At 42.1% G+C, this 25,945-nt stretch overlaps 1 protein-coding gene across 2 annotated transcripts; it reads right to left on the bottom strand.

Annotated features, from left to right (window-relative positions):
- Positions 1-25,849, bottom strand: PARVG (parvin gamma). 2 transcript variants are annotated; one of them, XM_076344009.1, is made up of 13 exons: positions 25,704-25,849; positions 20,565-20,666; positions 19,395-19,459; positions 16,144-16,246; positions 14,914-15,054; positions 14,377-14,492; positions 12,359-12,414; positions 11,442-11,464; positions 9,455-9,516; positions 9,273-9,341; positions 7,996-8,097; positions 3,669-3,741; positions 1-1,758 (listed from the first exon to the last, which is right to left on the bottom strand). In XM_076344009.1, the coding sequence occupies exons 2-13, from the start codon at positions 20,641-20,643 to the stop codon at positions 1,679-1,681; spliced, it is 969 nt and encodes a 322-aa protein (XP_076200124.1). In that variant the 5' UTR covers positions 20,644-20,666; positions 25,704-25,849; the 3' UTR covers positions 1-1,678. The 2 variants fall into 2 exon arrangements, with proteins under 2 accessions (XP_076200124.1, XP_076200134.1); XM_076344019.1 differs by lacking the exon at positions 9,273-9,341.
- Positions 25,850-25,945: the final 96 nt, after the last annotated feature.

The following is a 25,945-nucleotide window of genomic DNA, read 5'->3' as shown; positions in this document are numbered from 1 at the left end:
GCAAGATACCTATGGAGACTTGCACATGAAAAAACAAGTATTTTTTACTTAAATTGTTCAAAACAGCATACACAACTAATTTGCTAGGGAAGCAAGTTGATCTTCTTGTAGCTCATTGGCACCACACATTGGATTTTTCTCTGTAAAAACATAACAAGGTAATTATTGGTGCAAAAAGGATTAGGCTCAGGGCAGTTTGCAGAACTCTTTCCTCCAGCAGCTGTGCAGTATTACCATTTTCAAAGGCAGGACTCGAAGACTTATCAGCATTGCTATCTAAGGATATTTCTTAGGCTGTGTGATCCAGAACTAGACACAACAAATTCTCATCTGTAAATGTCAGCACTCGCACTAGGCGAGCTTTGGTTTCCCATTAACACACAGATGGAGGATCAGATCAGAGATCAAATGTCAGTCATTGACGACAGCAAATTAAATCAGTTTAGAAGGAAGCCAAAATAATACCAAAACATCTTTTTTTTTTTTTTTTTAATTAGATCTCCAGCTTTATGCAACATAAACATGTCATAATTTTAAGGTCAAGGGAGTAAGATGGAGGTTTTGAAGGAATTCTGATTTAAGACCCCCGAGAAGGATTGAGGGTGACAGCTAACATAAATTGCAGCTAGCCTTGCTGCATCCAGAGGGGGTTGCTGGGATGCTTGGGGACGGTCGCTGGACAAACTCAGCTAAGAGAGTCTCAGAGTGGTTTGAGAGTCCTTGCAGCACGAGTATGCTGTCAGAAGTGGCAGAAGGTGAGAGTTTCGCTACTCCCGTCCATCATAGCCTCTACTTCTGCGGGCTGCAGAGGAAGCCAACATCTATCAACCTCCTACTGGAGAGAAAGCGCGGTCGTGTTGGTCGCTCCTATAACCTGCTAGACACAGGAATCGGCATTCCCACTAGCCAGATATAACGTTAGGGCTGCAACAGGCTGGAGCTGGACACAGTTTGGCATTAGCTTAGCAAGGAAATAAGGGCAACTTTCCACAGCTGTGCAGTAGACCCCTCTGTTACTGCACAGTCTCACGCCAGCATGTTATTCTGGGTCCCTTTTCCATATTCAAACAGACAAAATGGTGAAAGTTTTATCAAACACTTGGTGAGTTCAGATTTCATTTCAGCTACCTATTCATTTGGTGCCCAATCCACATCCTCTTGTGTAACAACAGCTGGCCACCTGTGTAAAGAAGGTTTTGAACTTGAGCTTCAAGCATGTCTGCAGTCTTCCCAGAGATGCCATGGTGGGTCTTTCACCTCCCTAGTTTCCAGAGTGAATCAGAAGCGGGGAAGTGGGGAGGTTGCAATAACAGCTTCCAAATTCATCTCCAGAAGCAAAGAATGCACAGTCCAGAATAAACACACATTGCACTTCTTTGCAGCATTAGGCGGGCTCAGAAAGAACAAGAGACAGGGCTGGAGCAAGAGCTACAGCCACAGGATTACACACTACACTGGCCCTGGACACACACATACTTACAGCTATTCAGGCGGTATAGGTGAAACCTTGCACGAATACATACTTGCATATACAATGTTAATACGTTAAGTGTCAAACACAAGTGCATGCACATAAACAGTGGCAAACAGAGATGGGAATCCAAAAATCAGACCATGACATGCCAGGGAAAAAAAAAAAGAAGACAAAAAAAAGAGCCCAAGCTCTTGGCCTTGCTCTTCATGTTTCTTTGGCCTTGTATTTGGAATACAAGCAATACAGAATCCGCATTATAGTCTTCATATCTCCGTTCACAATATCTGTGGATACACAAGAAACAACAAAACCAGATGGGAAGTATTAGCAATCCCTGGAATAGAAAGAGACTGCAACTGCCAAAGACAATCTTCTACCTTTCCCCAATTATAACGTGAACTTGGGCACTCTAATTGCAACAAGAAGCAACACAGGAACTGCAGAGCTGGCAAATTATTTATTTATTAAATGCGCTTAAGGAAAAGGGACCTTCACTGCACTCTCTTCCTGGAAGACAGGATAAATAATGCATAGTAAGAAATAATTCTTCACTAGCAGAGAACAGAGTAGATAATTTAATAGGACTTTACAGCTTTAGTTTTTTATGATTCTTCTATAGCAGGAATCATGTTGGGAATTACCTGACACTTTATTTTTTGGTTGTAATGTTTCCATCATGTTTTGCTGCTGTTGGCTGTTTTCTTTTTTCCATTTAGTTTTCAGCTTCAGTGTTCTGGGCTAAACAAACTGCACTTGTATTTAATAATTGCAATGGAAGAGGCTAACTGATTTAGAGGGTTTACTGTTCTTCTTACGGCGCTGTAAATCACCAGGAGAAAGACTAACAATGAAACACTAGTAAATGAGATTCTTGAACAGTCTAAATAGTGCAGCTGTAGTAAGTACCCCTAAATCATATTAAATTCAATCACTAGCTGAGGATTTTCCCAGTGAAGCTAAAGGACCTGCAGATGTTGGCACCAATATTTCTTATACTGATCAACTCTGTATTTGAGGCAGTGCAGAACAGCCAGAGGGAAGGAAAGAAAGCATGGGTTTAACTCCTTTCATACAAAAGGTGGATCTCAGCATGGAGACCGGAGCTCACACAGATTACTCTTTTCAAAGTTAACATAAATAGCTTTCCAAACTCCTCGCTCTATGCAATACGGCAAAAAGCCCACAATTCATGCATGCCTGTCATGCAAACTGCCAACATCACCAAAGCATTCGTGGAAAAAGAAAACAAAAGAAAAACCAGAGAAAGTCCTAAATTCTATCCTTCCCTCTCCATGATGCCATGGGTTACATACTAAACCCATGCGCCCGCTTGCTTATGAATAACTAATAGGGGAAGTGATAATGCTTTCTATTTTTAATAAAGATTTGATTTCCTTATTCAACAACAAGCTCTTGCGCTTGATGGAAGAATGATGGGGTGAGGTTACATGCCCTGCAAGAGGTCAGGCTAAGCAGTCACAGCACCAGCCATTAATGTAGCCACATCCCTCATCCCACCAGGAGCTGGTCAAAAATTTTTCTGTGGAGCATTTTTTTAATTGGAAAATTTGACTCATCCAAAGGAAACTTTTTCTTTGTGGTGGGAACATGCATGTACATTGACTCGGCAATGAAAGCACCCACTTGGATGTAGGAGATCAAGATTCAGCTCCCGGGTCTGAACTAGGCAGAATAGCAACTTAAAACCTATGAATGTCACTTTCAGGAGACTGAACCAACAGCTCTTCTGGGTTTGAACAGAGCGGTCAGTGTTTCTGATTTTCAGGACATATTCCACAAAGTGTCCTCCCATATGAAACAAGCTTGTTTTTAACGCACCAAAACTTTTTACGAGATAAGAAAATAGCTTTGCCTCTAGCTCAGCTGCTGTAATTTCCCTAGGAGCTGCCACTGGTTTAAATCTTTAACAAATACTGACTTATTAAACAGTTTAACCTTAGTGTAAAGTTACTAAACTTATAAAAATCCAACATTTTTAGTACAGAAGTACAGATTGTTCAAAACGATCCTCAGCATTATTATTATTCATTCTGCATGAGGAGTTATGAGGCAGCCATATAACGGAATGTGTCAGTGTCAGACTGCAGAACCTACTTTCTTCAATTACCCTAACTTTTGCTAAGCCAGAATATTAGCAATTCTATTCCAGACGAGTTTGCGTGCCATGACTCACCTTCAGAGTTCACAGAAAAATTCAGAAGACCTCCATCTGTCAGCAAGTCCAATGCAAGGTTAACATTGTGGAGCTGTTGAAGAGAGAGAGAGAGATCAATGTAACAGAAAATATTTTCCACGCAATGGTGCAGCGGCCAGGAGGTTTTAAAAAGTGTTTCTCTAGTAGCTGAAGTAAGATACTGATTCACAAATATGCACTCATATTCATCTCCTTAGTTATGATGGAGTGCTCTTCAGAATTATCATATAAAATCGGATGTAAAATCCATCTCCGACAAAATGTATCCCATGAGGTGGGCAGAAGAATCCATTTATTTAAAAATAGACCCTACATGTGAAAGTCTTGTGTTAATGGATGGTTCCACGGGGAAAACAGGCTAGATTCATGACTGGATCTAATAGATGCATGGAATTTACTTCTATTTTTTTAACAATGCCCATACGCTTACCACATTTGGAACAAACAACAAATACATAAGGAAAAAGTTCTCTATATTTCACTCAGAATTACGAAGATTGGAAATCTTCTGTTCCACTATATTTGTGAGCTAGAAGTTTATGCTTTAACATATAAAGATGCCTATACACAATAACATTAGTGATTATATCCTTAATATTACTCATGAGAAATTAAGCACTATGAATGAAGGCTAGGAGGTTTTTTCTGATTTTTCCTCACTTGTTTTTCTCTCCCTTCCCCACATAATAGCAGCGTCACATGCATATGCAGTAGTCATGAATGATTTTTAAAATAATATAACATCCCATTACTAGCTTCTTACAGCTTAAGGGCAGTTGTTTATTTGGCTGGTAACTAGCAAGCTTCCTTCCTGACCTGAACGAACTTCAGATTGTCTCTTCATACACTCCTTAGGCTACTGAGCAATTTATCCTTCAGGACGCACATCACAGATGCTGCCACGCTGACAATAAGCACAGGGGTCCCCCATGCATAAGCCAAGAAAAAACTGTGTGCTCTGAAGTGCAGCAATAGATTTATGTTTTACCTGGTTCTCTGATTTACAAGTAACTGAGACTGACAGTTTGGATTCGGGCTTGTTTTCTTCCTCTGATAGTCAGCAGCCAGGAGAGCTTAAGCCTACACAGATCTACACAATTTTCTGGTCAGAATGAATAAATCAAATGTTTTCTTAATGAACCAGCATAGGTAATTCCCCCTCTGTAATGCGTATGAGATTTGCAAGGAACGATAACATGCAGATTTCAAAATAAATCTTCAGATGGAAATACTGATAATTACCAAAGAAAGGCAACATAGAAAAATAAGTCGTTTCATCCAGCTATGCTTCCAGACTCAAAAGAGCTGGACATTTCTCTAGGATTTACAACTGGACAGAGGTCAGGACATGTGAGGTATTTCATCTCTGGGCCTGTTTTGGCAAAAGTACCGAGTTCACACAGTTTTTATAAGCACCGGGGCCCTCCATCTGCTTCTTCTTCATCTCCTGCTTGCACAAAGTTCACCCCTAATTTCAGCCTATTTTGTGATTATATTCTTTGTCTCAGAATACACACCTTTCTATTCACAAGAGTGCCCAGAGCTGGACTTTCTTTACAGTTACCTGTAAACCTCATTTTTTGGTAATAAACACCCAAAACCCCTGCAACAAACCTACCCACGTGCAGTGCGGTCTTCTTGCACCGGCAGGCAGGTCACCTCCCAAACTTCTGCTCCCACTTTCCTCACCCCTCCCGACCCTCTAACATGGGCTCCTGCCCTCCCTGCCTCTTATATTTTGTTTCTATTTCCTCCTCACTATCACTGCTTCCATCCCAATTTCCTCTCCTTGTGATTCACGAGGTGTACATACCAGCTTCAAACCTCAAGCTTTCAGCTTGAATGAAAGTCAATGCACCGCATCGTTCATAACAGTGCATGTGGTTGTCACCACTTTTATAACACAAATGACATGTTTTAAATCTCAGCAAAGGTTACATTTTCATACTTTACTGTACCAATTAACGTCTAAAATGACAGTGAGTTAGAAAGCACGGGGGAATTGAAAGACGTATTTTATGTACAAATGACAGTTGAACTATGGTCGCTCAATATTTTTAGCTATATTGTCATCCTGCTTTTCATCTTGTAATGAACATCAGAGGAGAAACAAATAGTAAATACCACTTTGGCAAACTGTTCAACAATAAGTCCAGTACTTGGAAGTAACTTTGTTAAAATGAAGTTACTAGGATGTAGAGAATTGTACTGAAGCAGGACCAAACCCCATTATATTCTTCTCTGAGGCCAGTGACCAGCATGTGCAGGGTAAGAACTAGGAAGTCTGAGCTCTGATTTGTACCTAAAATGCAGGGGCATCTCACTTCTTGAAAGAGATCTGTGAGGCTTGAATAGGGCTGATCCAAAAAGAAAAAGGTTACCTATGAAATTTTAAATAAAAAAAATATTCATTGACTTCCTCTGAATAAAGTTACTGGAAATGTTAAAAATTTATTTCCAAGCCAATGGACTGGAGCAAACAATTCTGAAAACTGAGTGGAGGAGGAGAAAGGGAAGAAAAACAACTGCGAGGAAATGCTTTGGTTTTGTTTGATTCAACCCTTCAAAATATATTTTCCAGTTGTCGTGGTTTAATCTCAGTCGGCAACTAAGCACCACGCAGCCGCTCGCTCACTCTCCCCACCTGGTGGGATGGGGGAGAGAATTGGAAGAGCACAAGTGAGAAAAAAATTGTGGGTTGAGATAAAAACAGTTTAATAATTCAAATAAAATGATAATAATAATATGATGATAATAATAATAATACACAAAGCAAGTGATGCACAGCACAATTGCTCACCACCCACCGACCGATGCCCAGCCAGTCCCCGAGCAGCGGCCCCCCCGGCCAGCTTTCCCCAGTTTATGTACTGAGCATGACGTCACATGGTATGGAATGTCCCTTGGGCCCGTTTGGCTGTGCCCCCTCCCAGCTTCTTGTGCCCCTCCAGCCTTCTCAGTCGGTAGAGCATGGAAAACTAAAAAGTCCTTGGCTAGTGCAAGCACTACCAAGCAACAACTAAAACATCGGTGCGTTATCAACTTTGTTCTCATCCTAAATCCAAAACACTGTACCAGCTATTAGAAAGGAAATTAACTCTATCCCTGCCAAAACCAGGACACCCGTTCAAAATCATCTTAGGTAAAAAAATCTGAATTTTCCTAATACTTTTAACAGTTGTCAATTGATAGCAATGGATTTTTGACAAAATTTGAACCTAGGTCTCTGATAATGTGCTTTTAAATGTTTTGATGAAAAGCTCCACAGGAGTATTTATTAATTAATACGGGACCTCTGAGATCTTCATTACAAATAAATACTGCCCAGGGAGGTTAACCGTGGTGAGGTCAGGAATCGGACGAAAGCCTCGTCTGTGCGGGGAAGCTGGAATGCAAACCACACCAGAGGAGAGAGTCCCTTCTCAGGCAGCTTTCAAGCAAAAAGGATCTGCCACATCTCACCTTCAGAGATCTAACTGAATATAACCCAGGAAAAATAGCTACACTTTCAAGATTTTCAGAGCTATTCAGTGACCCAAATGAAAAATCTCTACCCACACCACAGACAATCTGAAAATATCTCAAATTACCTTAAAATATTTCAACATCCTAGCTCTGTGGAGGAGGCATTTACACCGGCAGCCCAGCACGTGCTACCTTTTGGCTGACGCCACCTTTTTCTTTTAAAACACTGATGAAATCTGCCTGGTAGAGGTTGAGAAAGGAGTCAGGCAAGTCTGGCTGGGTAGGTTACAGCTCCCTGCCTTGGGGGAGGAAAAAATGTAAATTCTCAAGAGCTTCCTAAGCACAGAGGGGGCCTTCAAAATGTTCTGGTCATGTCTTGATTAAGGTATATTTTTAGGACAGCGTAAGGAAACCTATAGGGATCCAGTTCTGCTATGCAAGAGGTGTCATCCACTTAAAAATGTTGTTTGCAGGACAGATTTGCAGGAGATAGATAGATAGCATATCAATGCCCCGCCACACAGAGCCTCTGTATTTCACTGGAAGGCTTCAGAAGTATGTATATGCCTAACAAATGCAAGTAACATAGTGTGCCTCCCATGAGATGATAATTAATTTTGAAGAAGACACCAACCTGTTCCAAGGTATTTTTACAGCACCAAGCGCGTGCATTTGTACTGTCCCAAACCACCATCCTGCAAACACTGTGCATGCACGTGACTTCACACGCAGCAGCAGCAGCAGTTAAAGCAAGAGGCAGAGCTCTTCACTGACATATGGAAGCATTAAATACACAAGATGTTTGAAGCCTCAAGCTCTAAGTAATTAAATAACAACCTACCATCTCCATGGTGCTGGCTGGAGTCAGGAAGAAATCCCTTAAATTCAGAAAGTAACCCTCCAGTTGTCCAATTAACAGAAGTAAGATAACTCCATCTGCAAACTGGATGAAGAATGATCTGAATATTATTTATTACGTTGGCGTTTAGTAAATTACTCCGATAAATGCCATTCTAGCGATAAAGGAATTTAAATGATACTCTGGCAAGCAGACAGCCTAATGACTCAGCTCCCTCAACCCCTTCTACAGTGAACTTCGTATTTCGTTACATAAGGCTCGCAAGTTCATATTAGTAAAAATACGACCTTGTAAAAGGACAGCTATTAAAACAAACTGTTCCAGATGTGAAGAGACTTCAGACGACCACAAGTGACAAATGCGTAAGTATAAATAAAAGAAAACTGTGCCTAGTGCCTGACATTTACGACAAAACACTTGCAAAACTTCCTTTCTCACAGTTGCCCACCAGGAAAACCCAAAAGAGCACTGGAGCACGGCTCCGCTTTTCATCCGTGCAGCATAAATTGCAGGAACCGCCACTGCGCTGAGGTTTTGAATGCCTGGAGCAAAGCAAGAGCTGTGGGCTGATTTCTCCCACAGTTATTGCGTGCGCATCTGCAGAAGCAGGGAAAGAGAAAGCCATGAGGGACGTCCCCGAGCTCATTTGCCATCACTCGCTCGCTCCCCGGAGAGGCGCGGGGGGGATGCTGCACCTCCCTGGCTCTGCATGAGCCGCCGTCCACCCTCCCCAGAGGCAGCGGCAGCAGAGGAGGACAGCGGAGGTGCGGTTGTGCCTCTCTTCACCGGCGCCCACGGAGGTGATCCCAAGGTGCCTAATGAGCACTTCTCTTCCAATTTCATGGACTCTAAAGAAGCTTGACGTTCAAAGGATGGGACTTTGAAATCTAATGAAAATCAGGCCTTCTTACCATGAAGCAAATCCAGCATTAAAAATCACTAAGCACCAGCAATCAACCTGGCTTTCAGTTTAATTGTCAGAGCACCTTTATTTCCATCCCGACAGAAAGAGCATCTATAGGAGTTGGGCAGACTCCCTGTAGCATTACAAGGGCAGCATTCGATACAAAGCTGTATTTTTTCATGACTTATTAGCTTCAGAAACTTCAGAGACTGAAGCCTGATATCTTAACCTGAAGCTAGAAATATTTGTTATGTTGCCAAGTTTCAAATTACTACAACAAAAAGGAGGAATCCTAATGGTGAAACACCCAAATGGCTGACAAAACACAGTTAACATGCAGCGTAGAGCAGGCTACCTGAGATTCGATGTCTTTCACATTTAATCCTAATTTTCCAACATGCTGGTTGACAAATTGCAAAAATACCTAAATAAAACAGAAGGGGAGGAGAGGGTGGAAGAAAAGATAACTTTCTTCAGTGAAGTCATGAATTATGTTTTAACTTACAAATTTTGATGTCTATTAAAAAAGTAAATTACCTTTTTTACAGCATCCAGTTTTTCTGGAGCACGGCTAAATAATTCATCAAAGGCATCATCTTCTGTATCAAAACAACATTAATTGGTATTATTTGGAATAACTGTCAGATCAGAGGTTTAAAGTGGCTCCAGAAGGAGAAAGGTGTTCACACCTTATAAGCCAAGGAGGAAAAGAGTCGAAGGGAGATGGGGAAAAATCCTGCTTTTGTATTTGTCAAAGGACAGGGCAATAGGCTTCCCTTCAGCCTGACTACATCAGAGAAAACAATTTACTTCATTCAGCTCTGCAATTTTTGCCTGCAGAGGTTCTCAAGATTTGTGCTGCCACCAGTCTGAGCAATGGCTAAGTTTTGCATCTCTACAGTTTATCTCTTTTCAGTTATGTTTTTTTAACCCTGAACCTCTGGGATAAAATACTGTAAGCAGAGAAGAAGAGCTATACATTTTACTGCTCTCCCCAACAGAAACATCAGTTACATCAAATTTGCAGAAAAACAGCCCCCTTCCTTCAAAAAACCACAAACTAGATATTGGGTTTGGAGACACTGCCCTTCCTCTGAAAATTCACGGACCTCAAAAATGACCGGCGCTGCCATCCAGTTTAAAGGCAGGCACTGAGACGGTGCCAGCAGTGCTGCGCCAGAGAACTAGCACAAGTTTAAAGATTTTCAAGGAAATGAGATTCATCGAAGTCCCCATGAACGCCCACCCTCACCTCCATTTTCTGCCCAGCTTTAGCGAGAGCAGGATACATCTTCTCATGGTAACCTGGCCACAAGACTGCTCTGCTTCAAGCATGAACAAAGCCTTTGAAACACCCTTAAAAATCAAGGGCACTCTGGCAGCATAACTAAATGAGGAACCAGTTTCTACGGTGCAGGAAAGCAAAGGCAGCTTTGATTAAGGAGGATTCCTCCCAAAAGCCAGCGGCAGAGAAGCCTCTGCTGCAAAAGGGTTTCCTCGGGTTTCTCCGTTCTGGTAGGGGGTTGCTGCACGAGCAATGTCAGTGAATCCATCAAACAAATCATTGAGCAACAGTCTAAAACCTGCAACAGTCTTGCAAACTAGAGAGCCCTCTTCTGGAGCCACGCTTTGGGATATCTCTCTTTGTTAAGCAAGCTGTGCTAAAAATAGACAGAGGCAGCATTTTGAAGAGTGAATTGCCAATTTCTCTTTCCAACAGAATCAGCCCACTGGAAGAAATACCTAATTACAGGTTTTTTTCACAATTTCAGCCCACACTAGAGGCCACTCAGTGGAATAAGTCATAAATATGTATTAAATGATATAGTTTGCACCTCTGCAGAGGATGAAAATGCTAACATAAAGGGCACAGCAGAGAATTAAAACGGTTGCCTCGATTCACTGGGGGTGCAACGCGCTCCTTTGCAGCAAGGAAGAGCAGCTCACGCTGAAACCTGAGCAGTACCCAGGCCTTCTGCAGGCTCTGTGCCCATGGACATTTTTCACCTCAAGTGTTTCACAGCCCTCAAAAGCCCTAAGGGTAAAGTCTCGGGGGACACTGGTTTTACTGAGCTGCCGTCCATAATCGAGAACCAGTAGATTTCAAAATCTCATTTGTAAACTGCAGAAAGGAAACTACATTGAAACTGGTAGCAACAAGAAGCGCAATTCTCAAGTCTTTATGCTTATAAATAGTTCCAACAGTGAATGAGGTCAAGGCATAAATCCAAGACATACTTCGTCCCCCAGCCAGATCTCCTCTGTTGGGTTATCAACCCACTGTATCATTTCTTGTCTTATCTCCCATCTGTTGCCTGTAGTCCATGGGCAAAGTGACCACCCAATTTCCAAACTATATTGTGTTGATATGAACACACATTAACAGAAGACAGGGGAAATTCATGAATCTCCATTAACTCTAGTGGGAGCATACTGATTTTATCATGAGGTAAAAATGGATCAGAACGTGGTGTATAACAGCACATAATAGCGAAACACTGAACTTGGCAATGCCAGTACTTACTTGACTGCGCTTCTAAATTCTCTCTAAAAGTGCAATAAAAAAAAAGAATTAGAAAAAGCATTCAGCAGAACTAATCTTATTCATAAGCAAAGCTTATCTGGGCCATCAGCTGTCTTGTAAAGCAGGAGATACAGTACAAAGTGCCATTAACTTTATGTCAGAGTAACTTTCCAACAGACATTTTTAAGTACACTGTATATCTGTATAGGCTTTTGGAAGTATATGAGTATATTTTAACTGGCCCACAGACCAATGAACATTTATTTTACAAGCACAATCCATAATACCCTCTTCCAATAAGCTGCTCGTGATATTAGAATTTGAAGATGTTCTAGCCTATAAAAGATGATAGTAGGAAAATCTGTTTCTAGTGCTTGGGATGATGTCTATATTTTCTCAGTTTATAAATGGTATCCTACTGCTTAACTCCTTTAATAATGACAGCACCTCACAAATTCAGCTAGCTCAAACTGAAGAACTGCCTCCTTTCTCTTTATTTAATGACACAAGAGCAATAAATTAACAGTAAATTTAAACCACTATGGCTTTACAAAATTTCCAGTTTAGTCTGGGACAGGTAAATTTACAGTACTGGATTTTTATTATTATATTTGTTATTATATTTCATGGCAATGAGAAACACTAAGCCTCAGAAATAGTCATACACATTATTTTAGAGAAGTTTATATAAAGAATAAAGCAGAAGGGTATTATACCATAATATCCAATCTGGAGAAGGGGGAAAAAAAGGAAAAAAAAAAGGAAAGAAGTCAGAGACACAGTTCACATGCATATGCATGCCTGGGTTTACGCTTTTTATCATCATCATGATCCCAGCTATTTTTTCTAAGGGGGAAAACACCCACAATATTTTCTTTCTGACTGACAGTGTAAAAACCAGATATATCCCCTCTTACTTGTTTTCTGTGATATATTCCACCCCACTTGCTGTCTTTAATCCTCTGGAGGTGTTCTGTTAAAAAGACAATAAGTATTTTTGGTTTTGTTACACAAAAAAAAATAACCTGAAAGCATTAATGAGGCTTTCATGAACTGTTTGCTGCCTTAAATGATTACCAGAGGGCATTTATTCAAGAAGTCCAGTACAATTAGTACAGGCACTTTGAGAGCTTGCTGCTCCCTTCTGCTCTCTTCACTCTTCAACCAGAAATTACCTACTTCCCCATCAGAGGAAGCCAAAGGAGAAGCACATGGTCCCTCAGCTGGTGAAGTTCAGAGGCTGGCATGTTTGCCTGCAGACTTGATGAATGCATCAAGCTGCTTTGGGCAGGCAGCGATTTCCTTGCGCACCTCACTTGCATTAAGGACTCTTCAGTTTTACAGCACTGGAGGTGGTTACCTCTGCCTCATAATAACCTCACGGCATGCCCTGCCACCCATCGATGAATCCTCCCTGCAGAGGACTTAGGTTTGGTAGGTTGCTTAGATTTAGTCTCCACATAGCATCAGAAAAACACTGCTTCAACTCAACTGACAGTCTAAGAGACAGGAGAGGATGGGCATGCCTGCTGCTTTATTCAGGCACCTGGCAAACATCTCTTATCCCAGAGAAGTCTTTGATGTTTGCTGCTCTCCCCTTTTATGCAGTGAAAACACCCTCGGTTTACATACAGAGTCAACTCCTTCGGGCCGACTCATGGCTGAAGAGGAGCACACCCAGCCCCACCGGGCAAAGGCAGGTCCTTCCTGCAGGCGTGCGTTGCAGAAAGGCCAGGCCTTCTCTGCTCTCCTTTGGGCTTCTTCAACATTTCCCCCTTCCTGCTCTCGGCCCCTCTTCTGAGCCTGTGCCTTCACGGGCTTTCCTCACTTTTGGCCTTACGACTGCCGTTCCCATTGGGGCATTAATTTCTCCTACGGGGAATCAGCTCGCTACCACAACCCCATTATCTCCATTGCCGCTCCTCTCTCTCAGGGTTAACAGCCCTTTCCGACGCTGCGGTTTCACAGATAATCCCTGCAATTTCTGCGCAGCTGAGGCACTCGCAGCCCCATAAGGCACTAGACGGAGGGCTGCTTTACTCGGAGTCTGGGTTGTCACTGGTGAGACCCACACGACAGAAGCATCTGGCTGTGGGCAGCAATGCGCAATTTGGACTCCCATTAGATACCAGAGGGACCACTCCTCTGCTGAAGCGCTCGGCTGGGACGGGGCCACAACGGCTACCTTTGCGGGACCAAGCCCCAGAAGAAGCTGTCCCTCCAGGACAGTTTTAAACCTCCTAAAGTGACATACATAGCTCAAGGGCATGCTTCGTTTCAGTTCCAGTTATGATCCTTCAAAGAGGGAAGAGCGCTAGGTCATGTCACACAGACTGTGTGCTGGGCTCCCAACACCGCTGAATTGCAACCCCTCTGTTAAAACTGTAACACAGTGGTGCTAATTTTTGCAGTTGTATCCCAAATTGTTGGATATTTGATGTTCTCCTGAAGTCCCAGAGTTGACTTTAAGAAACAAAATAGAGGAAGAAAGCATGCGGACCTCAGCTTGTAGAGAAAAATACCAAGATGTGACCTCAATGGAGGGGGAGCAAAAACTCCCTTTCCCTAAAGAAATAAATCCTCAGCATTAAACCAGTGTCACGATTTATGAGTGCAGGCTTCTATTTAAAAACATTTAGAGATAGTAACAGCAGAATTTCTTCTTTTTCTTCTTTACAGAGATCAACAGCTGTTTTCAGTTTGGACTACTCCTTTTTTTTTGATCAAGGAGAAAAAACAGCATAGTGTTTCTACCCTTTTAAAGATACAGCATCTGAACTGAGTCCAGCAAACTCAGAAATTAAAAGGCATGGTTCACACAAAATACAAGTATCTCATTCACAGCTGCACACACATTTCTCCCTAATTCTAACCAAACTAAGTCTTGTGAAAGGTCTCTAGGATCTACTGTAAGAAATATTAAAACTATAATTACCTCAATGGTGATTGTTTCCACTTGAACATTTGGAGGCATGGCCAGGTTGGGTTGGAAGTGCTTTGCTATTGCAACCAGAAGATGGAGTGTGCTCAGTAAGTCCTTTGTCAAGATAGCTATTTTGTGTAAAGAAAGAAAACAATGTTTAGTGTGCAAAACAAGTAAATCTCACTCTAATATCCTAAATTCTGCCTGTGCAGAGGATCCCGAAGGCATGGAGGACCACAACACAGGTGGGACATCAGATTGGGGTTTATATAATATGACAATCCAGCAATACCACACCTTAGAAGTCCTTTTTGTGAGACATACACACAAATGCTGAGGGCTGCTAAGTGGTCCATAAGCCACACACTTAGAGGATGCAGCTTGCATGGCCCAGTCAGGGTCAGATATTCTTGTCTCACTTGTGATTCAACTAGTAATTGAAAAAAGGTTGTTTAATTACTGCTCTGGCACCCCTTTGCCTCATAGCAGCCTTACAGCAGAGGAAGCCCTGTGATGGATAATTTTCTCCAGTTTCACTTCTGCACCTACATTCCACACTCCATTTCAGCTGACTTTCTTCCAGTTGCAAACGCTTAGCCACAGCTTCCAGAATCACAGAGAGTTTCTGACGCTGTTTTTTTTCTGTTAATGCAATCTTGTCAACATCCAGCTTGAGAGATCCTAGGTTTTCTTTGACAGAGAGTCCATATGAAGGAGAAGGATGTATTTTAACACCACCGCAGGAAAAAAATAAAAATAAATCAGAAACATAAAATGACAGCAAAGCACACAAAGTCTTGTTTTAAATGCTTGATACCACTTAACAGCTTCCACAGACCCACATCTCACAGCTGTATGCCTTGTTAAACTCCTGCACTCTCTGAAAGCCTCAGTAAAATCAGTGAAGCTCTGCAAAAGGGAGAGGACTCAAGTCATTCCTTGCAGCATCATCCCCCAACCCTAGCACTCCATGTTCCTCCTTTTCCACTGGAAGCTACAGGAATCCAACGAGTGAATCTTTCCTGTAGACAGTGCACAAAGGTGATATCAACTCACATATATAGAAGAAATCCCAGCTCATTACTCAGGCAAGTAAACTATGAAAATAAGCCAATCCTATTCACGCTGCTGTCCTCAGCCTTGGTAAAAAGGAGATACGATTTGAAAGACATCCCCCAAAGAGAGTGAAAGGGGAAAGAAAAATGAAGTAGGGACAGGAGAGATGGAGAAATAGAAATGGACCAACAGGCTGTTCCAAGAGGTCACATCTTTATACAAGCAACTTGTAGTGTAGAAAGCCTCTCAGATTTTCATCAGTTCCAGTTCCAGCCCAATGTTTTAGGTCTAGAACTTTTTCGTTTGTTTTTTTTTTGTTGTTGGGTTTTTTTTTAAAGCAGGAAAACATATAAATTATAGTGCTGATTCCCTCCAATGTTTCTGGTAGCATCACAAGTCACCTTTGTGCTCCTGGCTTATGAAGCCCTCCCTCCCTTCAGAGGCACTGTAATTTCACACTTCAAAGTTAACCTTTTCATTATGTTAACTAGCAGCTAAAAAGGCTTTCTTAGAAGAAAAATAATTATATAAAAACAATAGCGGATCATCAGGCATTTGTTCAGAATTGCAGTTATCACAGATGGTTCACAGTGCCCTGCTTTCTGCATTAGTGAGAAGCAAGACTCCAGCAGATCACTGCTATTGTGATTTGTGAGGTTTATTCTTTGACCTGGAAGTTCCTCCATGACGTGTTTGGGAGCTAAACTCAAAGCAGCAGCTTACCCAAAAGATGATGAAGTACCAGCCCATCATACAGATCTTCTTCCAGACTTTTAACTACTATGTGTTCCTCTTTCAGAGTTGTGTTAATCCAGTCAATCAATAACTGCGGAGGAAAACAAAGCAGCTGGCAATTATATTCTTGTTGTTTAGACAGTATAGCACTCAGTGCTATATTATGTTTCACCTTTCTCTTTAGTCCCTTATCTCACATCTTGGTTTGCTTTCAACCTCCACTTCCTTTGTGCTTTTTGGTTGTTTTTTTAAAGGGAAGTTAGTTCTGTATCAGTTAGTTCTGTATCAGTTAGTTCAGTATCAGTTAGTATCAGTTAGTTCTCTCTAATAATACAGGGCTCATTGGCCAATTTGGGGTAAATCTGCAAGTGAGACAGACGTCTCACAAGTCATATTCCTATGAATTTTGTAGAAACAGTTATACAGGTGGAGAGACAGACCCTATTCCCACTTCCATCAGGGAAAAGTCTGCAGAGTACACTTCCCAAGCCCTGCCTTTATTAGACATCGGAGAATTCACACACACATTCAACCATCGGACAAGCATTTATAAGAAAAGAGACTTCACTCATTCTGTTGGCTGTTTCTTGCAGTCATCCATGTTACTAGAACTCCTCCCTTTCCTCTCCTATTTTTGTTTTCTTTTTCTTTCTGCAACTTTATACTAATCTGTCTCCAAATACCATTTTTGGGGCGGAAAAAAGCATTTTGTTTATTTTGCTTTCCTATGTGGCAGTCCTTTCATCGCCCTTTCCAATATCCTTCCTGCCTTTGCAAGGGGACGCTGACCAGGAAGCCAAGGGCTGGCTACAACTGGAAAGGAACCACATTCCCAGTTGCATCCCTTGGGCCCTGCAGCCCCTTCCTTGAGCACTGAGCTCCTACAGGGGAGACCAAAGGAGTTCTGCAGCGTTTCCCCAAGCATGTGTTTTATCCACATATGTTAATAAAAAGGGAAGACAACCTGCTGAAGCAGAACTGAAGAGCAGTAGCCCCAGCTGCCTGCTCATGAGAACCTCTCGAAAGAGGGATGGGTATTGCTCGTATTGCTATAATTGCTACAAGTGAGTGTCTGGAGGTTGCTGTGTGGATAATATCCTTCTCACTCACTGTAAACAGAGGAGAAAATTCATAGCAGATCCCTGTATGTTAGCCAACATTAACAAAAATGTGAAAAGCAGTTTGAAAAAAAAATAATAATCTCTGAGATGCTTGAAACCGCACACAAAACAAAAATGCCTGGCTCCGGCACTTGCCTGAATTGAGAGGCTGTCAAAGTGTTTGTAATATACTTACTTCCTCAGCTAAGAATTAACAATAATTTTCTAGAGCAGAAAGCTGTGCTCCTCAGCTAATGCTTGCCCGTTAAGACCTGGCAATGCTTTAGATGTGCAAGAGAGAAAGTGGTACCTCAAACGTAAAGGTACAACCAGATGGAGGTCAGAAAAGCATAAAGTACTGCTGAGTACAGATATGTGAGATCCCTCATTTGCTGTCTCGGCTCTGAACAGCCACCTCCACAGCCTGCACCTCACACAACTCTGCTTTCAGTCCAGTTGTGGGGGCCCCACTCAGCTGCAGAGCAGAGTGTTGTGTCTAAAAATGAATAAATAGGGAAAGGAGAAAAGGAATACTTAAAGAAGTCTGCTCCTGGCTTCCAAATGTAACCATCTTCTATTTTACATGCAGTTCGATATTTATAGTAACTACAGTGAGCTGTTTCACATTCCCTAGTTCCCCAAAGCCACCTCAAAATGAAAACGCAGTGGAACAGAGTCTTTCTCCCAAGCAAGTTTCTTTGCCTCCCTTATTCTTCCCTTGAAGATACCTCCCTGTCCCCCTCCCCACCCCAATCTCTTCTCTAGAGGAGCCATGAACTCTTTTGATCAAGAAGGCAATCAGTGGCACCGACAGGCACCCAGAGAATTGCCTCCCTTGGGACCCAATTTCCAGCTCCTCGTCATCCAAAGAAAAGAAATTAGGCAGTGAAGAACATTGTTCCAGGAGTCTCTGACGGGAAATGGATTAAGCACTGAAGCTCACAGAAATCTTCATAAACTGAGGAAAGCTCTTCATTTTTGGCAGTCTGGAAAGAACAAATTCAGTGTCTCTGTAGACAGCATAATTGCATTTTGCAGCACCACCTTTCAGATTTTCTCTTTTGTATAAAAACATTATTAAAGCCTGACACAAAAATTAAATCTTTTTGATCAAATGTGCACAAAGGTTTAAGAAAACGTAATATAGAAACACACATATTTATGGATCTATGAATGCCATATAATACGCACATCAACACATAGCTTAAGCTGGTTTTCATAATATTTATAACAATTTTAGTATCTCTGGAACGCAAGAAGTGCTGGTCTCAAAAGAGACACGCCACTTTTCTTCCAGGAAATTCCAGTATGCTAGCCTTCCCCTGGGCTGCGCCATTAGAGAAACACGGTGATTGAATGCACAGGGGAGATTTTCAAAATTACTTGGAAATAAAGTGCTTTCCCATGAAATAGGATTCATCCTTCACAGTTACCTCAAGCAGACAATGTACCATGCAACAACTTGAAAGTTTTTCTCCTGACTTCCAGTGGTGACTTGCATACCCTTCATCCCTTCTCCCTCTGCTCTATGCTGTACTCGGCAGGCTGCATCGCAGCAGAGCCAGCTGCCACTGATGACGGGCAGACAGGACGTAGAAGACAAGACAGAAGACTTGCAAATCAGCACAGCAATACTAGAACTTGTTATCATGGGATCAGGAAGCAAACCTGCATGTATCCCAACATCTCTTTTTAGCCACAGCAAATGCTGATGTGGGTTTGCTTTCAGTCATGGTCCGCTGTTCCAGGTGGGATTCTCTTTGCTATTACAAATGAAGTAGCGACTGGGTACTTCTGATGTGACTCATCCACACGTCCCAAGTTAGGAGAGGTATCATACAAGAAGAAACTCAGTTTTTAAATTGACGCTCCACTTTACAGGCAGCAGTGACCACTCTTAGGTGGGGCAGGCATTTGAAGCTTGGTCTTGTACAGCCCCAGCCACTCTGGCACTGTGCTTAAGCAAAAGCTTTCGTTTACTTGTGTGGAGCCCAAGTGCCAAAAGCAGAGCTCACCCCCATCTGTAGAGAGTGGGGGACTGGGACCAAAGAGCTGGGTAATTTACAGGGCTGAGCATTAACACAACAGGTTGAAACAACTTGAGGTGAGGGTTAAACAATATAGTAAAAGAAATGGTACCAGTTTTAATTCTTCCAATTTGGGATTGTTGCTTGAGGTCGGTTTTATGAGTTTCTTCTTCTCACCTATGAAAGGAAGCAAACAAGATCCATTACAATTACCAGATATGACTAATGCAAGTTTGCTGTAAAATCTGCTATTAGTTTAATGTTACCCAATATCACTAATAGTCTGTCCTGGTTTCGGCAGGGATAGAGTTAATTTCCTTCCTAGTAGCTGGTACAGTGCTGTGTTTTGGATTTAGGATGAGAACAAAGTTGATAACGCACCGATGTTTTAGTTGTTGCTAGGTAATGCTTACACTAGCCAAGGACTTTTCAGCTTCCCATGCTCTACCGACTGAGAAGGCTGGAGGTGCACAAGAAGCTGGGAGGGGGCACAGCCAAACTGGCCCAAGGGACATTCCATACCATGTGACGTCATGCTCAGTACATAAACTGGGGAAAGCTGGCCAGGGGGGCCGCTGCTCGGGGACTGGCTGGGCATTGGTCGGCAGGTGGTGAGGAATTGCACTGTGCATCACTTGCTTTGTGTATTATTATTATTACATTATTATTATTATTATTATTAGTATTGTTATTGTTATTGTTATTGTTATTTTATTTCAATTATTAAACTGTTTTTATCTCAACCCACGAGTTTTTCTCACTTGTGCTCTTCCAATTCTCTCCCCCATCCCACCGGGGGGGGGCGGGGGGGGGGGGAGGTGGTGAGCGAGCGGCTGTGTGGTGCTCAGTTGCCAACTGAGGTTAAACCACGACATAGTCATATGTAGAAACACTGTCATTTTTTATTTTAACTGATTCCTTATGAGCGAGAAAATGGTATATCAGAGTATTAAGACTGCTGTTGGAAATTATGTTTCAGTGCAATTCAAATCAGCAAGATCTAGATGGACAATTCTGGAAAGAGGAAAACAAACTTGGTCAGATCCTTATGTGTGAAATTTAAATTTCCATTAAAGAATCAGCTAGAATGTGTGTTGCTTCTTCATGATCTGCCTCTAGAGAGTCAGCAGCCATATTACACACACACACAGCTTGCTTACTGCTGATAAAACCATGGGACCACTGCTGAAAAATATACAATTCGTCTGTACTGCACATTTTCTGCTTAGTTCTTCAGATCATTCCTTGGACATTTTTCTGTCCTGGTTCATAAAGTACCTACCTTGAGCGATGACGTTCTCAGCTAGGAATTGATTAAGTGCAGCAGGCTGGGTAAACACATTTAAAAAGTCTGGATCCATTTTCTTTTCTCACTCCTGGTAAACTGGTAAAAAATATGGGGGGGAGGAACATGAGTAAAGGCATGTAAAGATCAAAATTAGTGCTAAGAAGAAAACAAACAAACTGAAGGGTTTTTTTCAGTTGCTATTTCATGACTGGTGGATTGCTTTTTAAAAAAAATCTGAAAATATTTAAATGTGTGTAAAGAAAAAAGAAGTTAAAAAGAACTTTCCTTTTTTCGGTTAATTATCAAAATGCAGGAAAAAAGACCTGAAGTACTAGAACTTAACTCCATCTAATTCTGTTTCATCTGAATTAGATTAGTAAAATCCTGTCAACTGAAATGAAAAAACTTTCAGTTCCCAGGTATCAATGGATATCTGCTATAAAAACGACCAATACTTAAGAAGTATTAAATCAAGAATACAGTAGTTAAATTACTGCGACAAGCTAATAAATATAAGCGGTTTTCTTTATTAGACCGGCTGGTATAGCTGTGGGGAAACAATGACATGTTTCTGGATAGACAATCCCATCTTCATGTTAGATTAAGTTGCATGGCTTCTCAAAGATTTTTTTATTTTAAGCACAGATTGGAGAACGACTTTCCTTCCCAACCCATATGTCCTCAAATGAAAGCAGAATGACAATACACAATACAGAGGGGAAAATACCTTGTCAACAAACACAAAACTATGGGCGAGGTTTTCCAAAACAGCTAGGAGTCGTGTTGGAGGACAGCAGAAGTCAGAGAAAGGAATGGGGTTGTTGGAGCTGGGTGGAGAGGCTGCATAGCCATCCATACGCACTGTCCTACCGAACACCCAGCTGAAGTTCATCTCTATTACCAGCAACTACCTATGAGTAAGAGGCTGGCGATGTATCTCCCACTCTTCTAGAAGCCGTGTCTCAAACCATAGTGCAAGCAGAGATGAGTCTGATTTTTTAACCATGGGTATGTAAGGGTGTGCCATGTTGCCTACACAGACAACACAAAAGATAGAGCTAGGCTTTATAGGCAGCTTACATGGTAGGAAATGTTCAGTTTTAAGTGCTTGCTTTTGCAATCTTAATGGTTGCGTAAAGGTTTTCCAGTCAAGTCCACAAGACTAAGAGAACGAGAATGCTTTAGCTTGGCAAAGATGAAAAGTCAATAAAAAAATCACAGATAGTAGAATCCGAATAGTCTTTTTCACAAACTGTATTATGATGCAAGAAATAGGATGGCTCTTCGTTAAACCAACTGTATGTTGATTTAAGTGCAAGAAATCAGAGTTATATACTGTAACTGTACAAATAAATGGTTGTCTGCAGAGGTGAAGGGAACTACAGAAGGCTCACGGCTCTGAGCCCTGGACAATCATGGCAGCATATGGTGTGTGTCACAGCAGCATCTGTACTAGCACGAGTAACATCATCTCTCCCGACAGTCCTAAAATCTATGAAATGCAGGGCAGAGAAGACAACAATATGATGACCAGGAAGACTTTTTACACTCCTCTGAATCATCAAATCCCAGCTGCTGCTGGACGCAGGGTATCCGGCGGGATGGACTGCTGCTCTGCTCTCTAATTGGGAGTGCTACCTGCTTGTTTGTGGATGGGAAATGCTCTCCCTTCTCTCTGAAGTTCAGCGCTGCAGGGCCACTGTAGGAGAGGAGAGGCTGACTCTTTTTGTTCTTTTTTAACAGAAAGCGAGATCATAGAATCATAGAATCATTAAGGTTGGAAAAGACCTCTAAGATCATCGAGTCCAACCATCGACCCAACACCACCATGCCCACTAAACCATGTCCCTAAGCGCCTCATCTACACGTCTTTTAAATACCTCCAGGGATGGGGACTCAACCACTTCCCTGGGCAGCCTGTTCCAAAGTTTAACCACTCTTTCAGTAAAGACATTTTTCTTTATGCCCCATGTTAGAGGTTCACACAGGACAGGACTCCTGCTGTCTACCTGAGATGTCTGTATTAGGAACCCTGTCTCTCAAGGCTACCTCTGTAATCAGCGGACATGGACAGGCACCTTTAAAGAGCAATCCGAAGCATTTAAATGAGGGTCTTGCCCTGGCTTGCATTTTTCAGTTACCTCCCTCATTCTGTTACCAAAAAGACAGGCTCAGCTGCTACCGCAGGTGCCTGAAGTGAGGTGCTATGATGACCCAGCCCTACAAGCACAGTAGAGCAAAAGAGTTGCTGCAAGTGCTGCTGCACGCTGCCTGTAGAAGACCTCCAAAGTGACATTTCTCTCTTCGATAGCTTTATACGCCAAACACCATGGTGCCGCTCTGTAGGCTCTCTCTCACATATTTATTAAAGGCTCCAGCCAAAGTGCATTATGAACATGTATTTTAACACAGATTTTGCCAAGCCAAGAATATTGGTAGAAAATAGCGACTGGATGCTTTTGCACATCAGGCTGGTAAAACAAATTAGGTACAAAATTCCCGGCAAACCACTAGGGGAAAGGGTCACGCGAGAATTAGTTTCATTATGGTGGCTGCAAAACTGAATGCCGTCTCTAAAAAGGTGCTTGGTAAATGAGACGATAGAAAGAAATTGAGTCATTTAGTGCCTGAGGAACAACTGAACTATCTGAGATAAGACTGCCCAGATGAAATTAAATGAGAGAGAAAAGTTAATTAATACAGAGCAACCTAAGGACAACTTACTTTTAAATTAGGTTTCTGACAGCTGTTATGCCTTGGGAAGTCCTGCTCATAAGTATTCCGTAATCGTCTGTGTAAACCACAACTTACACTAACTCAGCTTTGCTGCAATACTCAACTTGTGTATCTCTTACTTTCTTTGAGTATTTACACATCAAAGTGATGTGTACTGCCTGCCGCATCCTTGGTCTCTGTTTGGCCAAGGAACCCAAACATCAGAAGCCACTCTTTAAAATTTGGAAGCCTGTAAGAAAAGGCCTGAAATTAAGAATTTGCAAAGCGTAAGTTAATACCCTCTAAGGCCTCAGTCCTGTGTGTCCTACTCAGTCAGTGTGTTAAAATTGCTATAATGGGCAAGAGTAGCTTGCCTAGTATCCAGTCCCTTACAGTGCCCGAAAGCAGAAGCTTAGGGGGAAAAAACCACATAAACAGAGGAGGCATATACAGATATTTCCCTAAAACACTTCAACAGCCTGCAGCTCAGCCTTCCTAAATCAAAACTGGGGTCCTGCTAATTAGAAGCTGTCAACACATTTACTTCCCATGAAATTCCCATTCACCCCTTGAATACGTGCATTTCCCACCATTCAGCAGCGAGGAGCCGCTTTGCCTTACATGAAGCACCACCTCCTGTTGCTTGCTCTGACCTGCCACCTGCCAGCTTCCCCTGAAGCTCCCCACCATGCACAGTGCAAAGGAGACCAACTGATTCACATTCTTCACATCACTGTGTTATTACTCCGTGTTACTGCTGTATTACTATCCTACACCCTCCACAGCCATCTCTTTCAGAAACTGAGGAAGCACAGCCTACATCTTAGTTGTCCTTCACAGGGAAACCACTCCCTAGTACCTTTGATCATCCTGGTCGCCCTTTTCTGAACTCTCTCCAGTGCTACCACATCCCTTTTCAAGTGCTGGGAACCAGACCTGCACAGATTTAGGGAGGTGCACCACAGCATTCGCTGCGTTGATCTGCGTTCCTCTTCTAATTCCTAACACTGTTTGCTTTTTTGATCACCACTGAGCGGCGAGCTGACACCTTAATGGAACCATCTATTATATCCCCAAGATCTTATTCCTAAATACCAACGCTCTGCTCGGAGCCCGACACTTATCTGGAGAGCCAGTATTGTTTTTTCCTCCATGTGTTTCACCTCACGTTTATCGATGTCGATTTCCCACAGCCATTTCAGAGCCTGAGAACTGCAGTTCCTTAGCTTTTAATAGACTCATTGCTTACCACTAATAATTAGCATTCGCAAGCAGTCCTTCATGTGGCAAGCTGCATTTCTGTGAGGCTTGGTCCTAGACAGCAGCCTTTCAAAGAATAACATACTGCAGAAACAACATAAAATAGAAGACGTCTGGGTTTGGACACCTTCTTGGGGTTAGCTGTTTAATGAGAAATAGGAAGGGATGGAAGACTTGGTTCTCACACGCAAGCTTCCATGTTTGCTGCAACCAGCCTCTGCAGGCCATCATTCAAATTTGCTGCTCAGAGCTGTGACTGACATGCTGTTTTTTCCAGCCTCCATCCTCCTGTATGCGTTACTTATCAGTACTTGGAGAAGAGATCATTGTAGGAGACAACTGCTTGAATATTGATTGTAGAGGCATTTCATGATGACATTTTTAAATAAAATTGAGGTTTAATTGTTGACTATTCAAATGAAATGGCATAATTTGTTCCTTCATTCTCTGAGAACATCACAGATGTACAGGTTTGTCTGTTTTAAAGTCAAGAGTTGTTTTATTTCTCCTGTGTCACCTTCTGAGGCAGTCAACGAGTGAATTTTTCTTAGGCCAAGAGCTAGACTATTGCACAAAGTTGCACAACTACCCATAAAACAACTAATTCTCTAGTCGGGTCAGATCAGTTCACTTTTCCTCCATGAGTCTTCACACAGTCTGGCTCCCAGATATACGCTATAAAGCATTAATGAGCTACCAGTGGTCCCTGGCATACAAACTAGCTGTAGAATATACACAAGGCACTTACTGATATTACCAAATTGTTTCAACTGTTTTATTTCCTGTTTGAAAAGACAAAAGCCCTACTCCGCATTAGCTCAAACACATTTCCTAGGAACAGTTGTCTAAATAGATCACACAAAGGAGGGAACAAAAACCAAATGGGAATATTAATGTTAACAGTAATATTTCTGCCTTCGGAAAACCAGAATTAAAAAATAAGTAAGAAAAAAAAGAGAATATGCATTGTGTGCCTAGTTTAAAACTTACTTGTACCTCCTTGTTTAGCACCAGACCCTTCAAGAGCCATTTTTGTTCATTAGCATCAGAAGAGATGTCGTCTTAGCAAGAACAATCCACATGGACACAGAAAGTCTTACAGTTTAAAAAAAAAAAATTTTTAAAAAAGCACCCAAAAGTCCCTTTTCCCAAACTTACTATTCTCTCCTTTAGTAATTCTCCAGAAGCTCTTCCAAGATCTTCTCACAGCAAGCACGATGAAATTTATGGGGAAAGGGGACTGACCCCCAGGCTCGGAGCGTCCTGCACCAAAGCTGCAGCCTCCCATGCAGGGCAGCGCGAGGCACGCAGAGTACGCAAGAGGGAAGTTGCGCCGCGCGGTACTGACTACTCTTAAAAACGAAACCACCGTCGTATCCGGAACTTAATTGTCTATGTGC

The sequence above is a fragment of the Aptenodytes patagonicus genome, chromosome 1 (genome assembly GCF_965638725.1).
Source record: "Aptenodytes patagonicus chromosome 1, bAptPat1.pri.cur, whole genome shotgun sequence".
In the NCBI taxonomy this organism is placed as follows: Eukaryota; Metazoa; Chordata; class Aves; order Sphenisciformes; family Spheniscidae; genus Aptenodytes; species Aptenodytes patagonicus.
Note: the sequence above shows the minus strand (reverse complement) of the source record. Positions and strands in the feature narration are given on the sequence as shown.

What these genes read in the sequence shown, in the direction of transcription:
- PARVG (XM_076344009.1), bottom strand. Translation starts at nt 20,643, where the DNA reads ATGGATCCAGACTTTTTAAATGTGTTTACCCAGCCTGCTGCACTTAAT. An exon ending in CAGCCAGCACCATGGAGATG is followed by an intron (nt 3,742 to 7,995) that starts GTAGGTTGTTAT and finishes TCTCTTCAACAG; the next exon opens with CTCCACAATGTTAACCTTGC. An exon ending in TTTTTCTGTGAACTCTGAAG is followed by an intron (nt 1,759 to 3,668) that starts GTGAGTCATGGC and finishes GTGTATCCACAG; the next exon opens with ATATTGTGAACGGAGATATG.